Source organism: Tursiops truncatus, chromosome 5 (assembly GCF_011762595.2).
Source record: "Tursiops truncatus isolate mTurTru1 chromosome 5, mTurTru1.mat.Y, whole genome shotgun sequence".
Classification (NCBI taxonomy): domain Eukaryota; kingdom Metazoa; phylum Chordata; class Mammalia; order Artiodactyla; family Delphinidae; genus Tursiops; species Tursiops truncatus.
This window is the reverse complement of record NC_047038.1, coordinates 116,473,800-116,494,895: the sequence shown is the minus strand read 5'-3', so window position 1 is coordinate 116,494,895 and position 21,096 is coordinate 116,473,800. Positions and strand designations below refer to the sequence as shown.

Here is a 21,096-nt window from a genome sequence, read left to right as displayed (position 1 = left end):
GGGAGCCAAAAATATGTAAGAATGAAAAGAAGACATAAATAAATGAATAGATGAAAGGGACTGAATGAGAACCACTAATAAGAAGTAGCAGTTGGGGGGCTTCCCTGGTGGCGCAGTGGTCGAGAGTCCGCCTGCCGATGCAGGGGACGCGGGTTCGTGCCCCGGTCCGGGAGGATCCCGTGTGCCGCGGAGCAGCTGGGCCCGTGGGCCATGGCCGCTGAGCCTGCGCATCCGGAGCCTGTGCTCCGCAACGGAAGAGGCCACAACAGTGAGAGGCCCGCGTACCGCAAAAAAAAAAAAGAAAAAAAAATTTAGTACAGTAGAAGAAATAAAATAAAAATTGATCAGTCTGTAGAATTTTAATGAGAAACACTGTTGGATCACTTCCTAGAATTCCTCCTTAACCTAGATTTAAAGAAAGGCTTCTATGACTGAACATGCAGATGCTATAATAGAAAAAATTGATGATTTTGACCAAATAAAAATGTAAACTTTGCCTGGCGAAAATTATCATGAGCCAAGTCAAATGACAAACATACGTCATTGATACAGGGCTAACAGGCTTTGTATAAAAAGAACTTTTATGGGCTTCCCTGGTGGCGCAGTGGTTGAGAGTCTGCCTGCTGATGCAGGGGACACGGGTTTGTGCCCCAATCTGGGAAGATCCCACATGCCGCGGAGCAGCTGGGCCCGTGAGCCATGGCCGCTGAGCCTGTGCGTCCGGAGCCTGTGCTCCGCAACGGGAGAGGCCACAACAGTGAGAGGCCCACGTACCGCAAAAAAAAAAAAAAACTTAAAAAAATATGTATATATTTATTTATTTATTTGGCTGCACCGGGTCTTAGCTGCGGCACGTGGGATCCTCATTGCCGAGTGCGGGATCTTCAGCTGCGGCATGCGGGTTCCTAGTTGTGGTATGCGGGATCCAGTTCCCTGACCTGGGATCAAACCTGGGCCCCCTGCACTGGGAGCGCAGAGTCTTAGCCACTGGATCACCAGGGAAGTCCCAAGAGCTTTTAAAAATTAAGGAAAAATAAGACCAAAGTCTCAGAGAAAAATAGGTGAAAGACATGAACAGTCTACAAACAGGGTTATAAAAACAGCCCTTAAACATAAGAAAAGATGTTTAACTTCACTCATAAATGAGATAAATACAAATTAAAACAATACTAAAACAAGCGTGCCACGGAGCAGCTAGAGCCCATGCACCACAACTACTGAGCCTGCGCTCTACAGCCCGCGAGCCGCAACTACTGAGCCCACACTCCACAACTACTAAAGTCCGAGCACCTAGAGCCCGTGCTCCCCAACGAGAGAAGCCACCACAATGAGAAGCCCGTGCACCACAACGAACAGTAGCCCCCGCTCGCCACAACTAGAGAAAGCCCGTGCGCAGCAACGAAGGCCCAACACAGTCGAAAATAAATAAATAAATTAATTTTTTTAAAAAAAAGGCAAATGCAGAGGAGCATATATACAGGGAGCCTTATGTACAAGAATTAAAGAGAAATAAGAAAAATACATATATTTGGCCTATTTTTACAAAAAGAAACACAGGAAGGATAAGCCAGAATAGCAATGAGACTGGTTAACTACAAGGGGTTGCGGAGAGAAGGGTAGCAAGGATGCAGGAGGAGGTAACACTTTTTGAGGAATTTTGACTTTTGGAAGCATGTTAATATCTTCTGTATTCAAAAAATAAATAAAATTAAACTCTCAATGTCAGGAAGAAGAAAGAGCCTAAAATGGAAAGCAAACTGAAACAAATGGCCGATTCCAGGCCTGGGTCAGGGAAGGTACCAGATGAGTCTGGAACACCCTGTTAGACCAGGGTAGGAAGCGCTCAAAAGCGTAGTGGGAGCAAGTCATAAGGACAAAGGAGGCAATTTTTTTTTTTCTTTTTTAGTGTGGTAAAAAAAGATCCAGATATCTTTAGCCTTTCTGTACCATATAAAATTAAGAAGCCAAAAGTATATAAACATAAACTTATGCTTAATAATGAATGTTTCAGGGCTTCCCTGGTGGCACAGCGGTTAAGAATCCGCCTGCCAATGCAGGGGACACGGGTTCGAGTCCTGGTCTGGGAAGATCCCACATGCCAGCAAGCAACTAAGCCCGAGAGCCACAACTACTGAGCCTGTGCTCTGGAGCCCGCGAGCCACAACTACTGAGCCCACGAGCCACAACTACTGAAGCCCACACATCTAGAGCCCATGCTCCGCAACAAGAGATGCCACCGCAATGAGAAACCCATGCACCGCAAGAAAGAGTAGCCCCTCCTCGCTGCAACTAGAGAAAGCCCGCGCACAGCAACAAAGACCCAATGCAGCCAAAAATAATAAATAAATAAATAATTAATTAATTAAAAATATATAATGAATGTTTCAACATTTTATCTTAGTTAGAAAAGGAGGCAATTGATAGGGGCTCTAGCCAAATGTGGAAGAGGGTGAGTACCAAAATAAGCCCAGCAATGAAACAGAAGCTACTGAAAAACACAGGAAGCCACAGGTCCATATCAATAATAAACAGATAAAAAGGTAAATAGAGGGAGGGCTCTTGCTTAGAGTGGAAGGTGCCAACTACTAAATGTGAGGGAACACTGGAGTTGGAAAATCGTCATTTTGTAAACCATCACAACAAAGATCGGTTCAACAAAAAAAATCACTGATGGATGCTAAAGCAAGGGAGAAATGTTGATAAAGAGCAGGATATTTCTGGAACCTTAAAGTGTCTTCCTACAGAAAATTGCAAGGGTAAAATTAGTAACTCTCCAGGGGAGAAATTGGCTAGCACTTTGCTGGGTTTATATCACCAATGGGTGGTGGACGGGTGTCACGTGCCTCCAGAAAAGACACTCTGGAAACGACACAGGATCACTTACGAAGTGTCCCATCCAGAAATGCATAATCTGAAGCAAATCATGCAGGGACATCTGACAAAACCCCAAATGAAAAATGTCCTATGAAAAAAACAACCATACACTTAGAAACAGTAATGTCATAAAAGACAAAGAAAGGGCATTGAATGATCCAGACTGAAGGAGACAAAAAACTAATCCAGTAGCTTCCTAGACTGGATCTTGCACTGGAATGGAAAAAAATGTTATACATGACATTATTGGGTCATTTAACAAAATTGGAATATGTGCCAACTATTATAGTATTCATATTAAATTTACTGCAGGCGATAACTGTTGTTAACACTGTGTTGTTATTTAATAGAAGAGCTCTGTTCTTAGAAATATACACTGAAGCATCTAGAGGAAATTCCTCTAAAATAGAGTAATGGAGCCTACAAATAATAAAGTAAACGGGATAAATTGTTAACAACAGGGGAATATGGGTAAAGGGTCTACAGGTGTGTTTTATACAACTTTTATTTTTGCAACTTTTCTGTGTTTGAAATTCTTTCCAGTGAAAAGGTTTTTTTTTTAAAAAAAGATTCCATGTTAATAAACAACTACCTGTATTTTTCCTCTCACAAATGTGGTGATATCGTTCTCATTTTCAAAGATGGAAAGTGTCTGCAGCAGATTCTGCTCAAGCCATTCCCAGTGTTCGGTGATTTCTTTTCTGGAACCACCTGTACGAATGTAAAATGATAATGATAAATGTCAGCAAGTAAAAGATACTTTAAAAACCAGGCTCACTTCATCCATGTGCAGTGCCACGAAAGGAGAATACTGTTCCCACCAGCTCTGCCTCCAAACGCTTTCTCTCCTTCAGAAGGGACACACAGAACATGCTGAAGGATGTAGAAACCCAAAGAGTAAGTACTGTGTTATGGTCACGTCTGATCAGGTGAGTCCAGAAACTTTTTGGACAGTCTTTCAGAGTAGAAGGCAGCAACGTTTCTCCTGTTCACTTTCTGGATTTAGCCCTATCTCCTTTTCTCCCCCAAGGACCTGCACTTTTCAGGGTAACGCAGATCTTGTAGGATACTAGGTTACAGCTGTTAAGTTGCAACAATATGAGGGCTCTGGTATGTCACTGGAGAGCTGATGTAACCACCTCCTATAATGGGCAAAAAATGATCCTCACTCCTTTCAATTATGAATGAGATGTGAAAATGGACTATCGCTAGGGAATAGCAGCCCGGCTCTCACCAGCACAGTTGCCCTGAATTGTAATGGGATGAGGTCATCCTCATAGCCTCCATCCAAATCAGAAAGAAGAAGCACAAGTCACCTCGCCTGGCAGCTTCCGAACTGAAACAACCTCAGCCTCGTAGCATAGATAACCTGGCACCCTGCTCTCTACTCGCAAATGCAGGGCATAACAGGGATGCCAACACAACGTGTTTGTCAAGACTGTAATAAATTGCCTTCCTTTTTAAAATTTCTTTTTCTTGCTCTGGGATCATTAATGATCCTGCAGAAGAACAATGTGTTAGAAATCACCCATATCATATACATAAATTCAGAATTAAAGAACGATTCACCCCTTCAGATGTCTCCTTAGATTTCCAACTTATCTTTTAATTGATTTCTTAAAAATGGCTTCTCTCTGTTCTTCGTCACCAGCAATTCGAAATATCTCAGAATCTCACTCTCGTTCCTGACTGGGAAAGGTCAAAGATACAAATGTGTCCACAATGATACTCAGACCTGTGAGGAACAGAACTAAAATCTCTTGGAGAATAAGAGGCAGGTTTGAGGGGTTTCAGATCCGCTGATCAAGGAAAGGCAAAACCAAACCAAACCAAACCAAACCAAACCCACGTTCATTTTCTTTTACTTTAAGCCTCAGCACCAAAAATTGCCTACATGGAATGCTTCTGCAGAGGATGAAGAGCAAATTTCTGAGGGGAGAGGCAGCCCTACGGAACACGAAAGAAGAGATTGTCTGGAGCTCTTCACAGGCACTTTCCATGGCTCACTCTTTCGGGGCCATAGTCAACCACTTGGAAAAGCAATCAATGACTCAGTACTACGTTGTCATGGCAAGAGGTAGAACTCAGGATACCTGGGCTCCCCTCCCTCTCTGCCACCAGCCAGTTGGGTGCCTTTAGACAGTTTGCTTCATCTCTCTCTGTCTCAAACTCTTTACATGTAGCATGGAGACAGATAAAAATACCCAACCCCTTACTCATATCAGAGCAACGTTGTAAAAAAAATCACACGGAATCATGTCTATAGATACACTTTGGCAAGTAGAAAACACTGTTCAGATGCAAAGTACAATGGCCATTTGGAATATTTAGGGAATGAGTCAGCCAGAGAGCTTTAAACATTTTAGACTTTAAAATTTTAAATAGGGATTGGAAAATTTTCTAAAGCATATCGTACCCTTCCTTGTCTGTAAACAGGTCACTCCCATCACCAGCTGTGACTGGCTGTGATACAGAGCCCAGTCCAGAGTGAATGCCAGCCACGTGCCCTCCAACCGCTGTCCCACCTGTACCTACTGGCAACAGTCAGATGTTCACACCTCAGGACAGAGGCACTTCCGGCCACCCAAGGGACCGCAGGATTTCTGCAGACCCACTGGGCACAATTCCCAGCCTCTGATTTTGCTTCTCCTCCGCCCCTGCCTATGTGGATCGCAGATGTGCCTTCCAGAGGCCGGTTTGCACACATCCCTTGGCTCCGCTGGGGCAGTCTGGCTGTTGACTGGTATCCCACCATGTGCTGCCCTTTACCAGGTGATCACACCAGGTACTTGACCTTGGAGTTCCTGTTATACTGGTGGTGGAATCTAACCACAAGTCAACCTCACTGTTCCTTGGTTATCCTGGACAGAAGAGCCCATCAGCTACAAGACCCAGGGCAGACCAGGTGTGCCCTCACCTTTACACACACCGTCTTCGGTTTTTTTTGTGTTTATTCATACAGGTCCACCCCCCCCATCACCCCCCAACACACACACACACACACACACACACACACACACACACACACACAGCCATGGTGGAGATGGTGTATGCGTACATGCACTCATTCAACAAACATTCACTCGTACCTCCGATTTTCATGGTTATTACATGAAGGTCTATAGGGCTGATCCCCGTCTTCAAGTAGCCATCTCAGCACACTTATATCAAAGTTCAGGTTTACTACTCACATTGTCCCCCCCCTCCCCAACTGCCTTCTCTGTTGCCCCAAGACCTCGTCCTCTTCACCTGCCCCACTGTCCGTCATTTCCACAATCTCCACCTGCCACCACCTAACACGACTACCAGCTCTTTTCTCTACTTCTCATTGCCTGGGATGTAGATCCCCATATTTCTGTCTGTAAATCCCCTCCCCCCATTGCTGCTGTTGTGTTGCTTCTCTGCTATCCTCCATCTCCTGTTGCTTCTCCCACACTTGTCACTGTCACATGAAAAGGCTGGCCTTTTGGAGTCACCACCAGCCGCTCACAGCTCCCATGTATAGGAGAGGCGCTGGGATGTCAAAGCTCAGTATCTTTAGGTTTTCAACTGTTTCAGATTGCTGGGTGCTTTGGGACCACTCCTATGCTACCAAAGAGGTTTCAGAGGTTTCTTCTGGTTATATCCAGGTCTAAGATTCCAAAGTTACAGAAGACTGGGGTGTAGATAAGGAAGAACTTTGTATACCATTATAAGAAACCATTAGCACCATAACTGAGGAAAGAGAAAGACACAAATGCCATCAGCCAATGGTAGTTTCAAGAATTACTTATGGATTCCGATCTATACCCAACAGATACTTTCCAGGGAGAGAAATGTAAATGTACGTTTTCCATTTATATTTACTGTGCAAATGTACCATATTCTCTGAACACTTTCCTAGATGCACAAAAAATGAGGACAGGTGTTCGAAGTTCCAGACTCTGGAGACGGGAAGCATGAAGATACCTAAAAGGCAGGGCTGGATTCCCTCCTCCAGCAGACAAGACACATTCTGAAGATGCCAATCTAGTAAAAATTATCTCTGGAAGCAGGTGTCCACTTCTCATCCCAGAACAAACAGAAAGTCCACGGTACCTCTCAGAGATCACAGAGCAAACACCCTGCTAACAGTTCAAGAGCAACTGACACTTTGGCCGGACCACCCTTTAGGAACCAGCAAAACTCCAAAAGAAACATGTTGGGATCCTCCATGTTCCTTATCAATGGCTCTTTCATTTCTCAAGAAAATAAGTACAAGTGCTGCCATATTTAAGCGCCTGGAATTTTCCTTTTGTTACTGTGTAAAGTGAGATAACACAAAGCGCTTTTGCCACGACTCTGAAAAGGGGGCTGGTCTATTTACCCAACAGTTTGAGCAAAATGTGGTAGGCCTCAGAAGAGAAAGGAAGGACTTGGCAGTCAACTTTCTGGAAAGGCTGCATTTACAGAGATACAGCAGGAAAAACAAGCCGACCCGACTGTGCAATCAGCTGAAACAACAAAGAAAGCTGTGTTGGGTATGAGAAGCCTTCAGGAAATCCAAGGTAAAGCTTTCTGCTGTGGGAAAAACCGGATCAACACTTGAGGGGCTTAAGGGTATTTAGAAATTAATTTTGGAAAAATGAGAATCTTTATCATTTGCAGTGTTGCGTTTTGTTTTGTTTTCAGAATACCAGCCACAGGCCCTGTGTGTATACCTGGGCAAAACTTAAAGACTATCGAAGATGATGGAAAATACTAAGTCAGCCTAGTCTAATTTCTCATCTGGGTTGCAATGTACCTTAAAGTGCAGGAAGTCCACAAAGAAGCATTAAAAGCGGACCCACAAAATTGATTCTACTGTATCTGGCCTCCGAGGATTAAGAACAAAGGCTTACAGACCCACCGATAGCTATTCAGTGGATATTTTTTTTGTGATGCATGATTAATAATAATACAATTTGGCCCTGGGACTGCAGCACTGACTTAAAAACCTGAATTCCAGAATATCTAAGATGGTAAATTCCTACCGATCAAGAGTGTGTGTATGCACACAGGTAGGTATATATTTGTGTGTACAAGCAAAAGTAATAACCTCTTGTGACACAGCAGAAAACAAAACAAAGCAAAACAAACCCACTAAACCTCCCAGAGATTAAAATGCAACCAATCCAGTATTTTCAGATACTGGAATAGGCTGCTTGGATCCCAGAGCTATCCAGTCCTCAAATGAATAGCACTTGAAGCTACTTAAATAAAGGGAACCATCTATTTTATGGCCTTAGCCACATACAACCTTAGCCCCAAAGATGATAATTTTGAAATTTAAATACTAAATGAAGTCAAGGGCAGTACCCAATACACTGGAGTGACACCTGCTGTCCCTGTAGGATTTACAAAGTACTCTCTACACCCAGAAAAAGGACAAACTTGTATTTGGAGAGGGCAAGAGATACAACGCCCCCAAATGTGGTAATTTGAACAGTTTTAGAAACAAAAGGGAGATTCGTGTTTTAAAAATCCACATCCAACTGAAGCTAAAATTTTAAACAGGTTAAATAGTGATAATGAAGTGTTTTCTATTACTTATTCGTGCTGGTTTAACCAAGGCCCAGCGCCATGCTTTCACTATAGACACGCAAGCTCACAGCAATCCTACAAGTAGGTCCAATTACACTCCTTTTATAGATGAGGAAACTAAGGTTTCCATGTTTCTAAGAAATCAAATGCAGAGTTTTCTGCCTCCATAACCTACACTCTTAATTGCTGCACAGTAGGCCCTCCTGACATATTTTAGACGTGTGGTTAAGTATGCATAGAGGTTAGATCCTCTGCAGTAATAAGGGGCCTGATTATCAGGGAGACAATATTACCTAATGGCTCAGACCACAGACTTTGATGTCAAAAAAGTACACCTGGGTTCAAATCCTACCGTGCCACATACTATCTTTGTGAGCACAGAGAAGTTACTTAACCTCTCTGCGCTCCAGATTCCTCATCTGTAACACGTAGGTAACAACACTTACCACAGCAGCTTGTGCTAGAGATTAAGGAAGATAATACACGTAAAGTCCTTAGCACAGGTCTGGAACATACAAAGCACTAAATAAACAGTTACTTTGCTATTATCATCATAAGCAACAGGACACAAAGATCTCCTCTTGAAATGTGATGCAGAAGACATTTCTAACTTCTGAGGTCAGAGCACTAAGAAACCAGTTGCTGAACTGTTGCCAGACCATATGTTCAGCACAAATCTCTCTGGCCCCGACACTATTATGTTTCGATTGAAAAGCGAATGTATGATTGAAGTAAAGCAGGCCTTTACTTGAACAATCCTTGTGTAACTATTATAAGCTTCTTACATAACTCTGCTTATAATCTCTTACAGGTCATAACAGTATGCTCATAGCTTTATAATCACTTTGAGAAAAGAGAGGCCCAGGTAACTCATCCAAGCTTGGCAGTAAGAATTAGTGGTTGATGTCGTTATTTTGTATACTTTACTTAAATGCCAAGGTCCTCTCCTACCCTGATGGATAGAATGCAAATGGCTATCTTTCTGGAGGGCAGTCAGGCTAATGACGCTAAAAGGCTCACACACATGCATATTCTTTGACTCAGCGTATCTACTTCTATAAATTTATCCTAAGGTGATAACTAAAGTAATGGGGAAATATTTTGTTCATAGGATATTCACTAAGGTTTTTCAAAATGCAGTTAACATTAAGGGAAAAAAACCTTAGATTTCCAAAAAATAGCACATAAGTTAGATAAATTACATTATAAACACAGTAAAATATTATCTACCTATTAAAATTGACATTATAGACATGTATTTCTTGACATAGAAAATCTATACATATATGTGTATATACAGACACATATATATATGTGTATAGGCATATATCTGTATAGACACACACACACACATATATATAAAGTCTGGAAGGTGAAGATTTATAATGTGGTATTATTGTTTTTTAATATTAAATTAATTATTAAACTTAATAAATTAATTTATTAAATTATTTAAATTTATTTAATAAAATATTTATTTAAATAAATATTTATTTATTTTAATAAATTTTATTTAATAAAATTTATTTTTATAAATAAATTTATAAATTTTATAAATAACAGAATTTATAAATTTTGTGATGCAGAAGACATTTATATAAAATTTATAAATTTTATAAATAACAGAATTTATAAATTTTATAAATAAAATTTATTTTAATAAAATTTATTAATAAATATTTATTTATTTAAATAAAACTTATTTATTTAAATAAAATTATTTATTTAATAAAAAGTATTAAATTTAATAAATTAATTTATTAATTTAATATTAAATAAAAATATTTTAATATTTTCTTTGCTTACCTACATTTTCTAATTTCCTGCAATAAACATGATTGCTTAAAGAAAAAAAGCACTTTTTTTTTATGCTGCTGTGTTCCCAAGGATACAAGAATAGTTCTTAAGGTACACAGACCAAGAAAGGATGAAAAAACACTGACCAACCTCTACATTAGGTATATCTCATGTGGAAGGCAACTAAATCACCCACCATTTCGCTATCCAGTGTAGAGAAAGAGCAGAAGCAGAACCAACTAGCAACCTTTCATTAAACTCATGGTCTTACCAGCTGCCAACTAAAAGAATGTTTAATCATAAAAGCCAGCATGGTGCCGCTTAAAAAGGACGGGGCTGGGAGTGGGGAGGCCTGAGAACTTGATCTCAGCCCTGCACTGACTGGCTATAACTAGTAATGGGAACTTGGGCACTTCACTTTGCCCCTGTACCCTGTCACAGTCTGAGTGTTGGACAAGGCGGTGGCTAATCTATCTTTCAGTTCTGAAAATGAATGCCTATCTAGGCCCAGATGAGATTCTAAGATGGTGAAGAAAAGGGAAATTAATCAATGGGCAGGGGAATCGAGGTACCATTCAGGGCTGTGTTATCAGTGAGGTGTCCATCAAGCACACACCCTCCACCCCGTTTCCTTTATCGGTCCTGTTGGAAGGTCAGATGTATCCAGAGGGAACTGTCAACATTTCCTTCTATCTTTCCAACCGTAACGCTTTTGTCCCAGAGCCCTTTAAGTAATGTCCTTGGAACTACCTGCATTTCTATGTGCCCATATTCTCATGAGGCTGTATAACCCTTCTTATCGTTTGAACCTTCCAGTTCTTCTAGCGGGGAGAGCCAAATGGATTGCTGTCTACTTAAGTACCTTGAAGCTCGAGGGGTGCAAAGGACTGGGCTCTCTCCTGCCTCTGGGGTACCAATGCCAAAACACCAGCTGTTGGGAGAACGCCTGCAGCTGTCTAGTGCCCTCGTGAGAGCACAGCTGTGAAATACTCAATTACTGGTGGGAGAGAGGCAGAATTGTCAGAGTATAAGCAGCTCAACAAAGCAGATTGGACCAATTTCTATGGTATTACTTCCTTTATGTTCTTAGAAATGGCAGGGAATTCCCTGGCAGTCCAGTGGTTAGGACTCAGTGCTTTCATTGCCGTGGGTTCGATCCCTGGTCGGGGAACTAAGATCCCGCAGGCTGTGTGGCGTGGCCAAAAAATAAATAAATTAAATTAAATTAAAAATTAAAAAAAATAAAAGAAGGAAATGGCAAAACTGATACTTTACCGCACAAACCAGTGAAGAAAACGCAAGTCCGTAGGCTGGAACCGATGGCACAGTGGACTATCCACCAAAGAGACCGATGGCTTCATTTTGGGTAGCAGTGCAAAGGAAGAGTCGTTACTTAGGCAGGGATTTGGCTCCCCTTCCCAATTAAAGGTCTCAGTGCCAAAGAAACAGAAAAATCAATTTCTTCACAGATGATAGAAGATAATAAAAAGAAGCGTCTGAAAATAATGTTTCACCAAAGAACTCTTGGTTTTTGTTCCCCTCTTCTTTCTGTATGGTTCATACTGTTAAGGGCTGGGTGATTACTATATTGGGGGTAAGTGAGACTAGGTCCAAAACTAGGTCCTGCCTGGCTTCGTGTGGCTCAAGTCTAAGGCAATCATACGACTAGGATTTACCACGAAGTCTACTGTTCTCGTACAGAAAGTGGCCTAGGTGAAGACACTGATGGTAGATGTGCCCTTAGTTCAATTTACAAAAAGCAAAGACTCACAAGGCCCATGGCATAAAACAAAGGTTTTGCAAAGCTATGGATTCTACAGGGCAGTGAGTTGGACATCCAATTTTCTGCTGAAGCTTCTCTTACAGCAACGATTCATGAAACTACAGCAAATTACAAAGCCCTTGCCATACTGTCCCAGCAAATACCAACTTTGTAGTTTACAAAAAAAAAAAAACCCAACATTTAAAATTACAAACCGAAAGGTCAGCCTATCAAAGAATCCTTTTTAAGGTAGCAGCTTCCGCTCTTAAAATCTTCTCATGAAAGGGAGCCAGGCACTTGGGTTTCAGAGAGAAATTGATAAGAAGGAACAATTAGTGGGTGAATGGGACTTTCACAATGGTTGTCACTTCCGTGGTGTCTTCTACAAGGAAAGTCTGGAGCTGTCTCTACGTGTAATCGATATATATACAAAAGCTAAAAGCACTCTGGGTTTATTATAATGAGATCATACACTTGTGATGGGAAAACAAAAGTACATCTCTTTGAGGTATAAATTATGACATCAGCAATTACTACCCAGTGTCCCTTAGCCTTGGCTTGGCAAATAACTCAGGAATAACTCGGCTTTGTAACTCTGGGCTCTTCCCCACAGGAGCTTTCATAGGAGCCTCTGCTTGGCTCTTGTAGAGCCTCTGCCAACTACAGATTGGCACTCGCCATCTACCTCTACGAGTATTAAATCCTGTGCTACTGCAGCTGCTGACTTTCAACACCCCCTGAAAGGAGTTCAGGGTGGAGATCAGGAAGTAGGCACTCTGTGCTCTGGGAAAAACTGGCGGAACAGGTCTTCAGATAGATATTTTCAGGAGCCGATTTTATGAGCCCAATTCTTGCATCTCCTCATATCTAGAAAAACACTAAAATCCTTCATGGTGATGTCTGCTCCTTGTGACTAGCAATAACCTTCACAAGACTGGCAGAAACCTTCTGCAAAAAAATACGTGTTGATTGCATGTACTCCCCCTTCACAAAAATCACCATCTTTACTGACCTTCCCCCCTGCCTCTTTGGAGCAGTTTCTCAGACCTACCTGAAATGCTGTCTCCCGGGCTATAGTCCTCATTTTGCCCCCAATAAAACTTAACTCGCAACACTCATGTTGCGTACTTTTTTAAAGTCGACAGTAGAATTGGCAAAGCCCCGGAAACAAAGTGAGGAGTAGTGATGTCAGGTAACAGGGGAGAAAAAAAGGATGGGCTGAGGGGGGTGGGAAAAAAGAGTCACAGATAGAAACCAGCTTGTCATAGCCCCATACATGTGCATTGATCTGGAAAGGCCCAGGAGACCCAAGGGCTCTGAGGACCTCCAGGCTGCACAGGTTCTCAAAAGCCTCCAGGCAAAAGTGATGAAAGTGCTGGAAGCTGAGTGAGAGTGTCAAATCCTCATTAAGTCCAGAGGCGTTGGCGGTTCTGCCTGATTTCTAATCTCCTTTCTCTTTCTTCACTTGCTGGCTCCCCTGTCTATTTTAACACCATTCTACATTGTTTGCCAACTAAAGGTGACATTTTCCCAACCAACTTCCACAGGGCACCTCCCCTTCTACAGTAGCCATTGGGTGTTTCCCTTTGTGCTGAATGAACCGCACAGAAGGCTGGAACTCTATCTTACATTGGGTTACACAGATAAGTCTGTCTTCCTCAGGGTCCCAGCCTCTCTCTTCCTTTATCCTTTATCCCCTTCGCTCCTGGGTGGTTTTCTCCCTGCCCACTCCAGATGCCATTCCTTCATTCAGTGGAATGCATAAATGCTGATTCATTTCATTGTTTCTCATGGAGCTATTTGCATCTGAACCAGAATAACTTTAAAGGGATACAACTACAATATTAGAATTTCGGTGTTACTAAATCCTTGAGGGTGCATTGCTAGGGCACCAGAGCCTTCCAGCAGCCTAAAATCACACCCACATAACTCCCCCTACCCTTGTAGAAGGCCGGCCAAGATTCCTGTCTTTCGTTGGAAGCCCCACCATGCAATGGCACTGTATGGTACTTGTTCACACTGGGCTAGAACTGAGTATTTCCTTGTATTCTCAAAAGCAGGGGCCGGATCTAATTATCTTTAGATCTTCAGATCCCAGCATGACACTTCTTACCAAGCAGAGATCAATTTAAAAACTGAATAAAGTCAACTGAAAGAGCCCCCAATGGCCAAAGCTGGAATAATTTGAGCAATAAAATAAAGTTGTATTGGATTGTAGCCCAAAGTACAAAGTAAATACTCATGAGTCCACAGTGATAAAAATAATTGAATAAAACTCCCCACTCTGTAAATGTGGGCTGTGCACGGTGACTTCCTTCCAAGGAGGACAGTATGGGAAGGGGAAAGAAAGAGTAACTTGACAGTGGAGAAACATGAAAAACACTGCTCCAGCCAGGTGATCAAAAACATCATCAGTCGTCAATCATCTGGACAGTAGGTGCCCTTGCTTGACATAACCTGATGAAAACAGCACTTTATCTCTGCGATCGTCCTCCTCATAAAAATACACCATCGCAGCCTAATCATGAGAAAAACATCAGACAAATTCCAACAGAGGGACATTCTACAATATACCTGACCATGATCCTTCAGAAGTCGCAGAGTCATCGAAAACAAGGAAAGTCTGAGTAACTCCTACAGCCAAGAGGAGATTAAAGAGATACATCAACTAAATATAAAATGGTACACTGACTGGGATCCTGGGACAGAAAAAGGACATCAGGTAAAAGCTAAGGAAATCTAAATAAATGAAGGACTCCAGTAACCATGTATTCACATCGGTTCATCCATTGGAACAAATGTTCCGTCCTAAGGTGTTCATCATAGGGGAAACTATGTATGTGGAGGGTATTTGGCTGCTTTCCAAACTCTCTGTTCAACTTTCCTGTAAATCGAAAACTGTTCTAAAGAATAAAATCTATTAATTAAAAAAAAATCAAGTGGAGGCGAAAAAATGAAAAGAAAAAAGGTAAGTGTCCAGTGCCCTTGCTCTTCCTATGGTTATTTGAAAAGCCACATGCAAACAAATAACTAAAAAAAATCTTAGCCACTTTGGACTGGCGGTTCTTGTGAGAGATCCGATAACAGCATGACTGTTTACCACCATCCCAGCACATTATTACAGGTTATCATCAGGAGAAATAAACAATCCCTACTCAGTAGGAAGGACTGCACTGGGATAAGTAAGTATTACTTAGTCCACCCAGGACTCCATCATTTCCCAGCTTCCCTGAAGACAGGCTGGGGCCATGTGACTAGTTCTAGCCAATGGGGTGTGAGTGGAAGTGGTGGCACTTCTGGGTCAAGCAAGTGAAACACAGGTGTGCCTCCACCTCCCGCACTTTCCTTGTAAGTTGACCCTGGAGCCTTTGTGTTCTAGAGGGTGTTACTGCAGGTGGAGATGGCCACAGGATCCAAACAAGACTTCACCAGAGTTAGAAAGAAACCTTTATTGTGTTAAGCACTGAGGTTTAGGGTTCATCTGTCAAAATGTGTTAAGCACTGAGGTTTAGGGTTCATCTGTCGAAATGGCTAGGGTCACTTACCCTAAAATACGAAGTGATTGCATCTCACAATTAAATGTTCCTTCCCTTCTGACAGAAAGTTGTTAATCATAACTTTTTTCCATATTTCCAAACACTGAACTTACCACAGGCGATGGTCCAATAGACCAAAGAATCTGGAGTCTGGTACAGGATGCGGTAAGGAGAAACCCGGGCACTGGAGTCCAACACAACATCAAGGGTGCCCACCAGGAGGCCTGAGGGTAGAAAAGGGGGAGAAATGAGTAAGGGTTTCCTCTAAATCCCCAGAGGCAGCAGTGTGGACACTCCCCTTCCGGGGGACCTGCCAACAAGCCCTCTCCCACCACATCCCACCTGGACAAAACTTTCCTCTCAGACGTGATGATGGTGACTCGACGTTACCATCACCCACCTCCAAGAGGTGTTACCATCACCCACCTCCAAGAGGTGTTCCACCCACCTCCAAGAGACACTGCACAAGCTAAAAGAGCGCTGGTTTCAGAAACAAAACCAGCAAAGCTCCTAGCTCAGTCCCTGGCACACGGTAGTATTAATAAATGCCTGTTTCAAACAAAAGAAATAAGGTATTAAGCACTGATATCCTGGGGTCTCTGCTTTACCTACATTACACCCAATGTGTATTATTTTCTCCCCTCTAGCATCCTAGAAACAAATCCTTAATTTGAGTAACTTGACAAAGCCACAGGTACCAGTGACGTACACCTGAGTCTGTGTACCAGGCTGCCCCATGTACTATTTTCATGCACCTCATTTTTCTTTTGTATTGAGAAGGTACAGCTCAGCTCAGCAAACAATAAGTGCCTACTATGTTCAAGGCAAACCCTGTGGGCACGAAGTTGAATAAGACAGAGTCCCTATGGCATTTATAATACAGTAGGGGCGAGGGCCAAGCAGTGTTTTAGGGCTGCATTTAGAAGTGAACAGGGCTGTGAAACAAGCATTTCTCCATCTCAACGGCACAGTCCTTTGCCATTGGTCACATCAATTGTTATAAGCAGACATGCTTGAAGCCTGGTCTACACTCAGCTCTGCAAAGATGTAGTAATTAGGCTGAGGGTCAGGAAAGGTACTGTGGTAGCACAAAGTTGAGTTCTTCCAATTGACAACCTCAGTGATCTTGCCAGGTCCTGGGGGAAACTTACTCACATCATCCAAGTCGAGGCAAGCTGGAACATTCAACAAACGAACTTAGCAATTTTTGTGTGAGAAACACAAACGTCCAGTGTACTGACGCTCACTTAAGAAGAGGCAGTGCCTTCTCTTGCCAGGAGTGCAAATTCTCTTAGAACCGCCTTTCAGCCAACATCCCCCCTCCAGGAAGGTGTGCCTCCTTTATCTGCACCAAGCTGGGATTAGACACCAAACATTTTCTATACTATTCTAAAATTACACGGATACACACACACATACACACATTCTACAAAGTCAAATAAACAGGATTCCTTGCTTGGCAGGATGAATCTAAAAGATTTCCATAAAGTAAATGCCCGTAATTACTCTAAAGTCAGATGCAACCCAGCATAGAGCAGGGTTTGGACTCAGAAGGACCAGTTAGGAACTGTGGCTAGTTGAATAATCTTAGGACATTTTTTTCCAATGTCTTGGTGTTCACAAAATGGAAAATCATATGATGTAAAATAGAAATGATATGATGATTACAAGATTTTTTGTTGTTGCTGTTTTGTTTTGTTTTGGCCATGCCGTGCGCCATGTGGGATCTTAGTTCCCTGACCAGGGATCCAACCCATGCCCGCCCCTGAAGTGGAAGCACGGAGGCAACTACTGGACCGACCACTAGGGAAGTCCCACAAGATTGTTCTTAAAGACTGAATACAATAAGGTTTGGGGGCAAGAGGCTGGTTGGAAGGAGGGGCTAGGCAACCTCTCTAGAACATGCCAAGATCTTCCTTTCTTTAATTTTACTTTTACTTAGATTGCATGGTTATTAAGGATGGCTTTGGTATGGAACTGATGGTAGCTGAGGCCGGGAGGGGGGGAGGTAAAGGCCGCCAGCCTCCCTTGCTCTGCCACAGCTCCGTCCTGGCTCTGACTCTGTTATGACCAGGTCTGGGGCACATGGACAGGCCATTTAACTTCTCGTGGCTTTCATTTCCTCATTTGTAAAGTGGTTGTAATAGCACTTGCCTTCCCAAACCTGGGGTCAAGCAAGAAGCCTAGGGAAGGTTAACATGGGGCAGCCCTACAGTTGTCCTTTTGGTCTTTGTCTAAGGCCAGGAATCCACTTGGGTTCACGGCAGACCACAGCGACCATTAGCTGACCTGCATACTCCAGGAAAAACAAACTTTCGCTAAAGGGTAAATGAATTCATTTGTTTGCTCTGGCCTGTATGAAATACATCAAAAATCAAACATTTAGAGTCTACAGAGTTTTCCAAGGAGTCGTCTTCCATATACTACCACACACGTGTGCATTTTTGTTTTCTCTACGGTGACTTGGATTTACCGCAAAGACCTCTAATGACTCTTCAATTATCTGAAGATGGTAGAGTGTATTAATAGGGAAAGCAGAAGAGTGCTAGCTAAACTGGACTGCCCTCTGTGTTAACTAGAAATACAAAGACATGTGAAATACAGATTCATCCCTCATAACAACCGAATGTTGGTAATACTTCCCTCTTCTTGAATCAAAATACTGGAAGTATCACATACGCTGTTTCTAGGGCATACAGACTTCATCCCGGGATTAAGGAGTCACAGTCAAGGATTAGCCTCTGTGGTTTCATGAGCCTCTAAAGGAGTGTCAGGGTAGATATAGATTCTTCCAAGGGCAAGCGCAGCTCACTGGGCAGGGCAACCGACAAGAGGCAGTCCGGGTTCTGGAGTTCTTTAGTCCTGGCTCTGCCAACTCCCAGACCCAACCTCTCCGAGCCTCAGTTTCCCAATCTTTCACGTCTCACTAGACTTCTGTACTCTGTAACACCAAGGAGCAAAGACCTCTGAAACGGTCCGACCCTATCTGCACATCTTGACCACCACAAATGGCCCCCACTGTAATCCATCTCCACCATCCATTATCCTAATTAACAAAACCTCCGGTAAAGAAGTACCTTCTTTACTCAGAGGTAAAGAAAACTGAGTGGCTTCGAGGAGAGTCCCCTGGAGTGAGGGCTTCTGATTACATGCTAGCTCAGCAACGCTGAGCACGCATCCACGAAGATTTAGATGAACACTAACAGGCTCCCCCATATTTACCACAGGCTCCATGCTGAAATATTTGAAAGTAAATTATAGACAGTATAATACTGGGATGCTCACATTAGGTGCATGTACAATTAAAAACATTTTGTAAAAGTCCTCTGAAAACTTAAGGCCCTGGATATCCCAACAGAAAGTAATGTCGTGAATTGAGACTCATACTTGGTCAAATCAATAAATACATTCTTCCATTCACTTTGTAGCACTGACCAGGATTTTCCCTCCACCTGGAATGTTGTGCTTGCCCGTCAATGACCACTTCCCACCAGCTCAAACGACAAACTCCTAATTACCTTACACCACCTCTTTCTAACCCTGATCTCCCTCTGAGTTCTGCTTCTGTAATAACCACCGCATTTATTTAAAATTACATGTACATTTTGCCTTGTTCTGTTTCTTCTCCTCTTTCCAGACTGGAAGCTCCATGATGGCAAGGTCTGACTGTTTGCTTTGGACCCCTAGACCCCGCACTTTGCTTGGAGGACAGTGAGCCCTGAACACACGTCTGATGAAAGGACAAGTTAGGTATGTTTAGAAAACCTAAATAATAAGTTATTACTGGGCTGCTGTCTAATCTCTATTGAGACAAGGAGTCGAGACTCTGGAAAAGAGAAAATACTCCTCCTATACCCTCTGTCTACACTGAATACTAGAAGATGGGAAATCTGAAGTCTAGCCTAGAGAATCCCCGCCACCACCACCCCCAAAAAAAGTAGCAATCAGGATTTTCTTAGAAGTCTTATTACTTACTCATCCCTCTGAAGTGGCTGTCAAAATACTGAACTTTTCATCATTTCCCACACAAAGCACTGTTTTAGCAGCTGTTCTAGTCAGCTATTTCTGGTGTTAAACAATCTTTGATAGCCTGAGATAACTAAGTCAAATTATGGCCCTCAAAATAACTCTGCTCTGCACCTACCTATTACATTAGCTCAGGGGCATCTTGTAACATTAAACTGCTGTTTTCAAGGAGATTCAGAAAACACTCTGCAGAATTGGTACATTTAGGCCTCCCACCAGCTGTGGGCGCTAAAGGGTATGTGATGCAGACAGAGTCATTTCCACTCCCGGGCGGACCCTCACCCCTCTGGGGGCAGGGATGTATCAGAAGAGTGTGGGACACATAGGGATGTGCCCATGGCAATGATCAATCCATCTACTGATGATCTTGGGATAATCTAATGTTAAAGTGGACAAGATCCTAAAGCTTACTTGGTCTCCCTCTACTCCCTCAGCTTTGTAGCCAGTCAGAGATAGAGCCCTACAGAGACCATGCTGGAGTGGTCTGGGGAGTGGGCTGTCTCCTGATATGGAAGCTACAGCAGTGCCCACTAGGGAATTCCCTGGCGGTCCAGTGGTTAGGACTTGGTGCTTTCACTGTGGTGGCCTGGGTTCAATGCCTGGTCAGGGAACCAAGATCCCACAAGCCACGTGGCACAGCTAATGTGTACTGAGTACCACTGTTTAATGAAATATCTCAAAACCACAGAAAAGTATTGAAAATTACAAAACACATATCCCACCACTCTGACTTTAACACTTGGCCTTATCTGCTTCAGATCTGTTTTGTTTTTTTAGAAGAAAATATAACATACACGGTAAAGGTCCCCCCTGTGCTCCCCTCAATTCTATTTCCCTCTCCATTCACCACCCTCCAGTTTTTTATTCTTCCCATCCAAGTCCTTATACTTTGACCCCCCTATGTATGAACATGAATATAGATTTAACACTGATGTATATTTTAAAATTTACATTAATGATAAAGAGTAGATATTGTTTTGCAATCTTTTTTACCCAATGTTTGGAAAATTTGCCCAGGTTATACTTGCAAATCTGATTCATTCATTTTAAATATTGTGTAATAGTCCGCTGTTTAAATATACTGTAACTTATCCATTTTCCTAAGGAAGGGTGCTTGGGTCTATCTTCTTCTTTTTTTTTTTTGCTATAATAGGCACTGCAATCATTCTCTGTACATGATCCTTAAGCATGTGAGCACTTTCTTTAGAATGGAATTGTTGGGTCATAGGGTGTGTGTTGAGACTTTATTAGTCATTACAAAACTGCTTTCCAAAGTGATTGTGCCAATTTACACCCGTACCAGGAAAGTGAGAGAATATCTGTTTCTCCGTAATATTCCCAACACTTAGTATTATCAGTTGTTTTTTTTTCTCACCAATCTCAAGGATGAGAAGCAATATCTACTTGTTGTTGAAATTTGCATTTTTCTGACGATTAATGAGTTTGGGTATCTCTTCCTGTTTATTGGCCATTCCAGTTCCGTATTCTGAGTTATTTGCCTTTCCTACTATGCTGACATTTGCTGAAACTTCCAGATCAGAAATTCAGTTTACTATTTAG

At 42.4% G+C, this 21,096-nt stretch overlaps 1 protein-coding gene across 3 annotated transcripts in view; it reads right to left on the bottom strand.

The window, feature by feature from the left end:
- Nucleotides 1–21,096, bottom strand: part of TBC1D9 (TBC1 domain family member 9) — a 109,252-nt gene that overhangs the window by 43,910 nt on the left and 44,246 nt on the right. For all 3 annotated transcript variants that reach the window (XR_012332162.1, XM_033857344.2, XM_019926504.3), the window contains exons 2-3: nucleotides 15,624–15,734; nucleotides 3,467–3,585 (exon numbers count right to left, since the gene is read on the bottom strand). Coding sequence is in view for 2 of the 3 variants with exons in the window: in XM_033857344.2 (XP_033713235.1) it covers nucleotides 3,467–3,585; nucleotides 15,624–15,734 (230 nt within the window). In the remaining variant the exon portion in view is untranslated. The remainder of the gene's footprint in view (nucleotides 1–3,466; nucleotides 3,586–15,623; nucleotides 15,735–21,096) is intronic.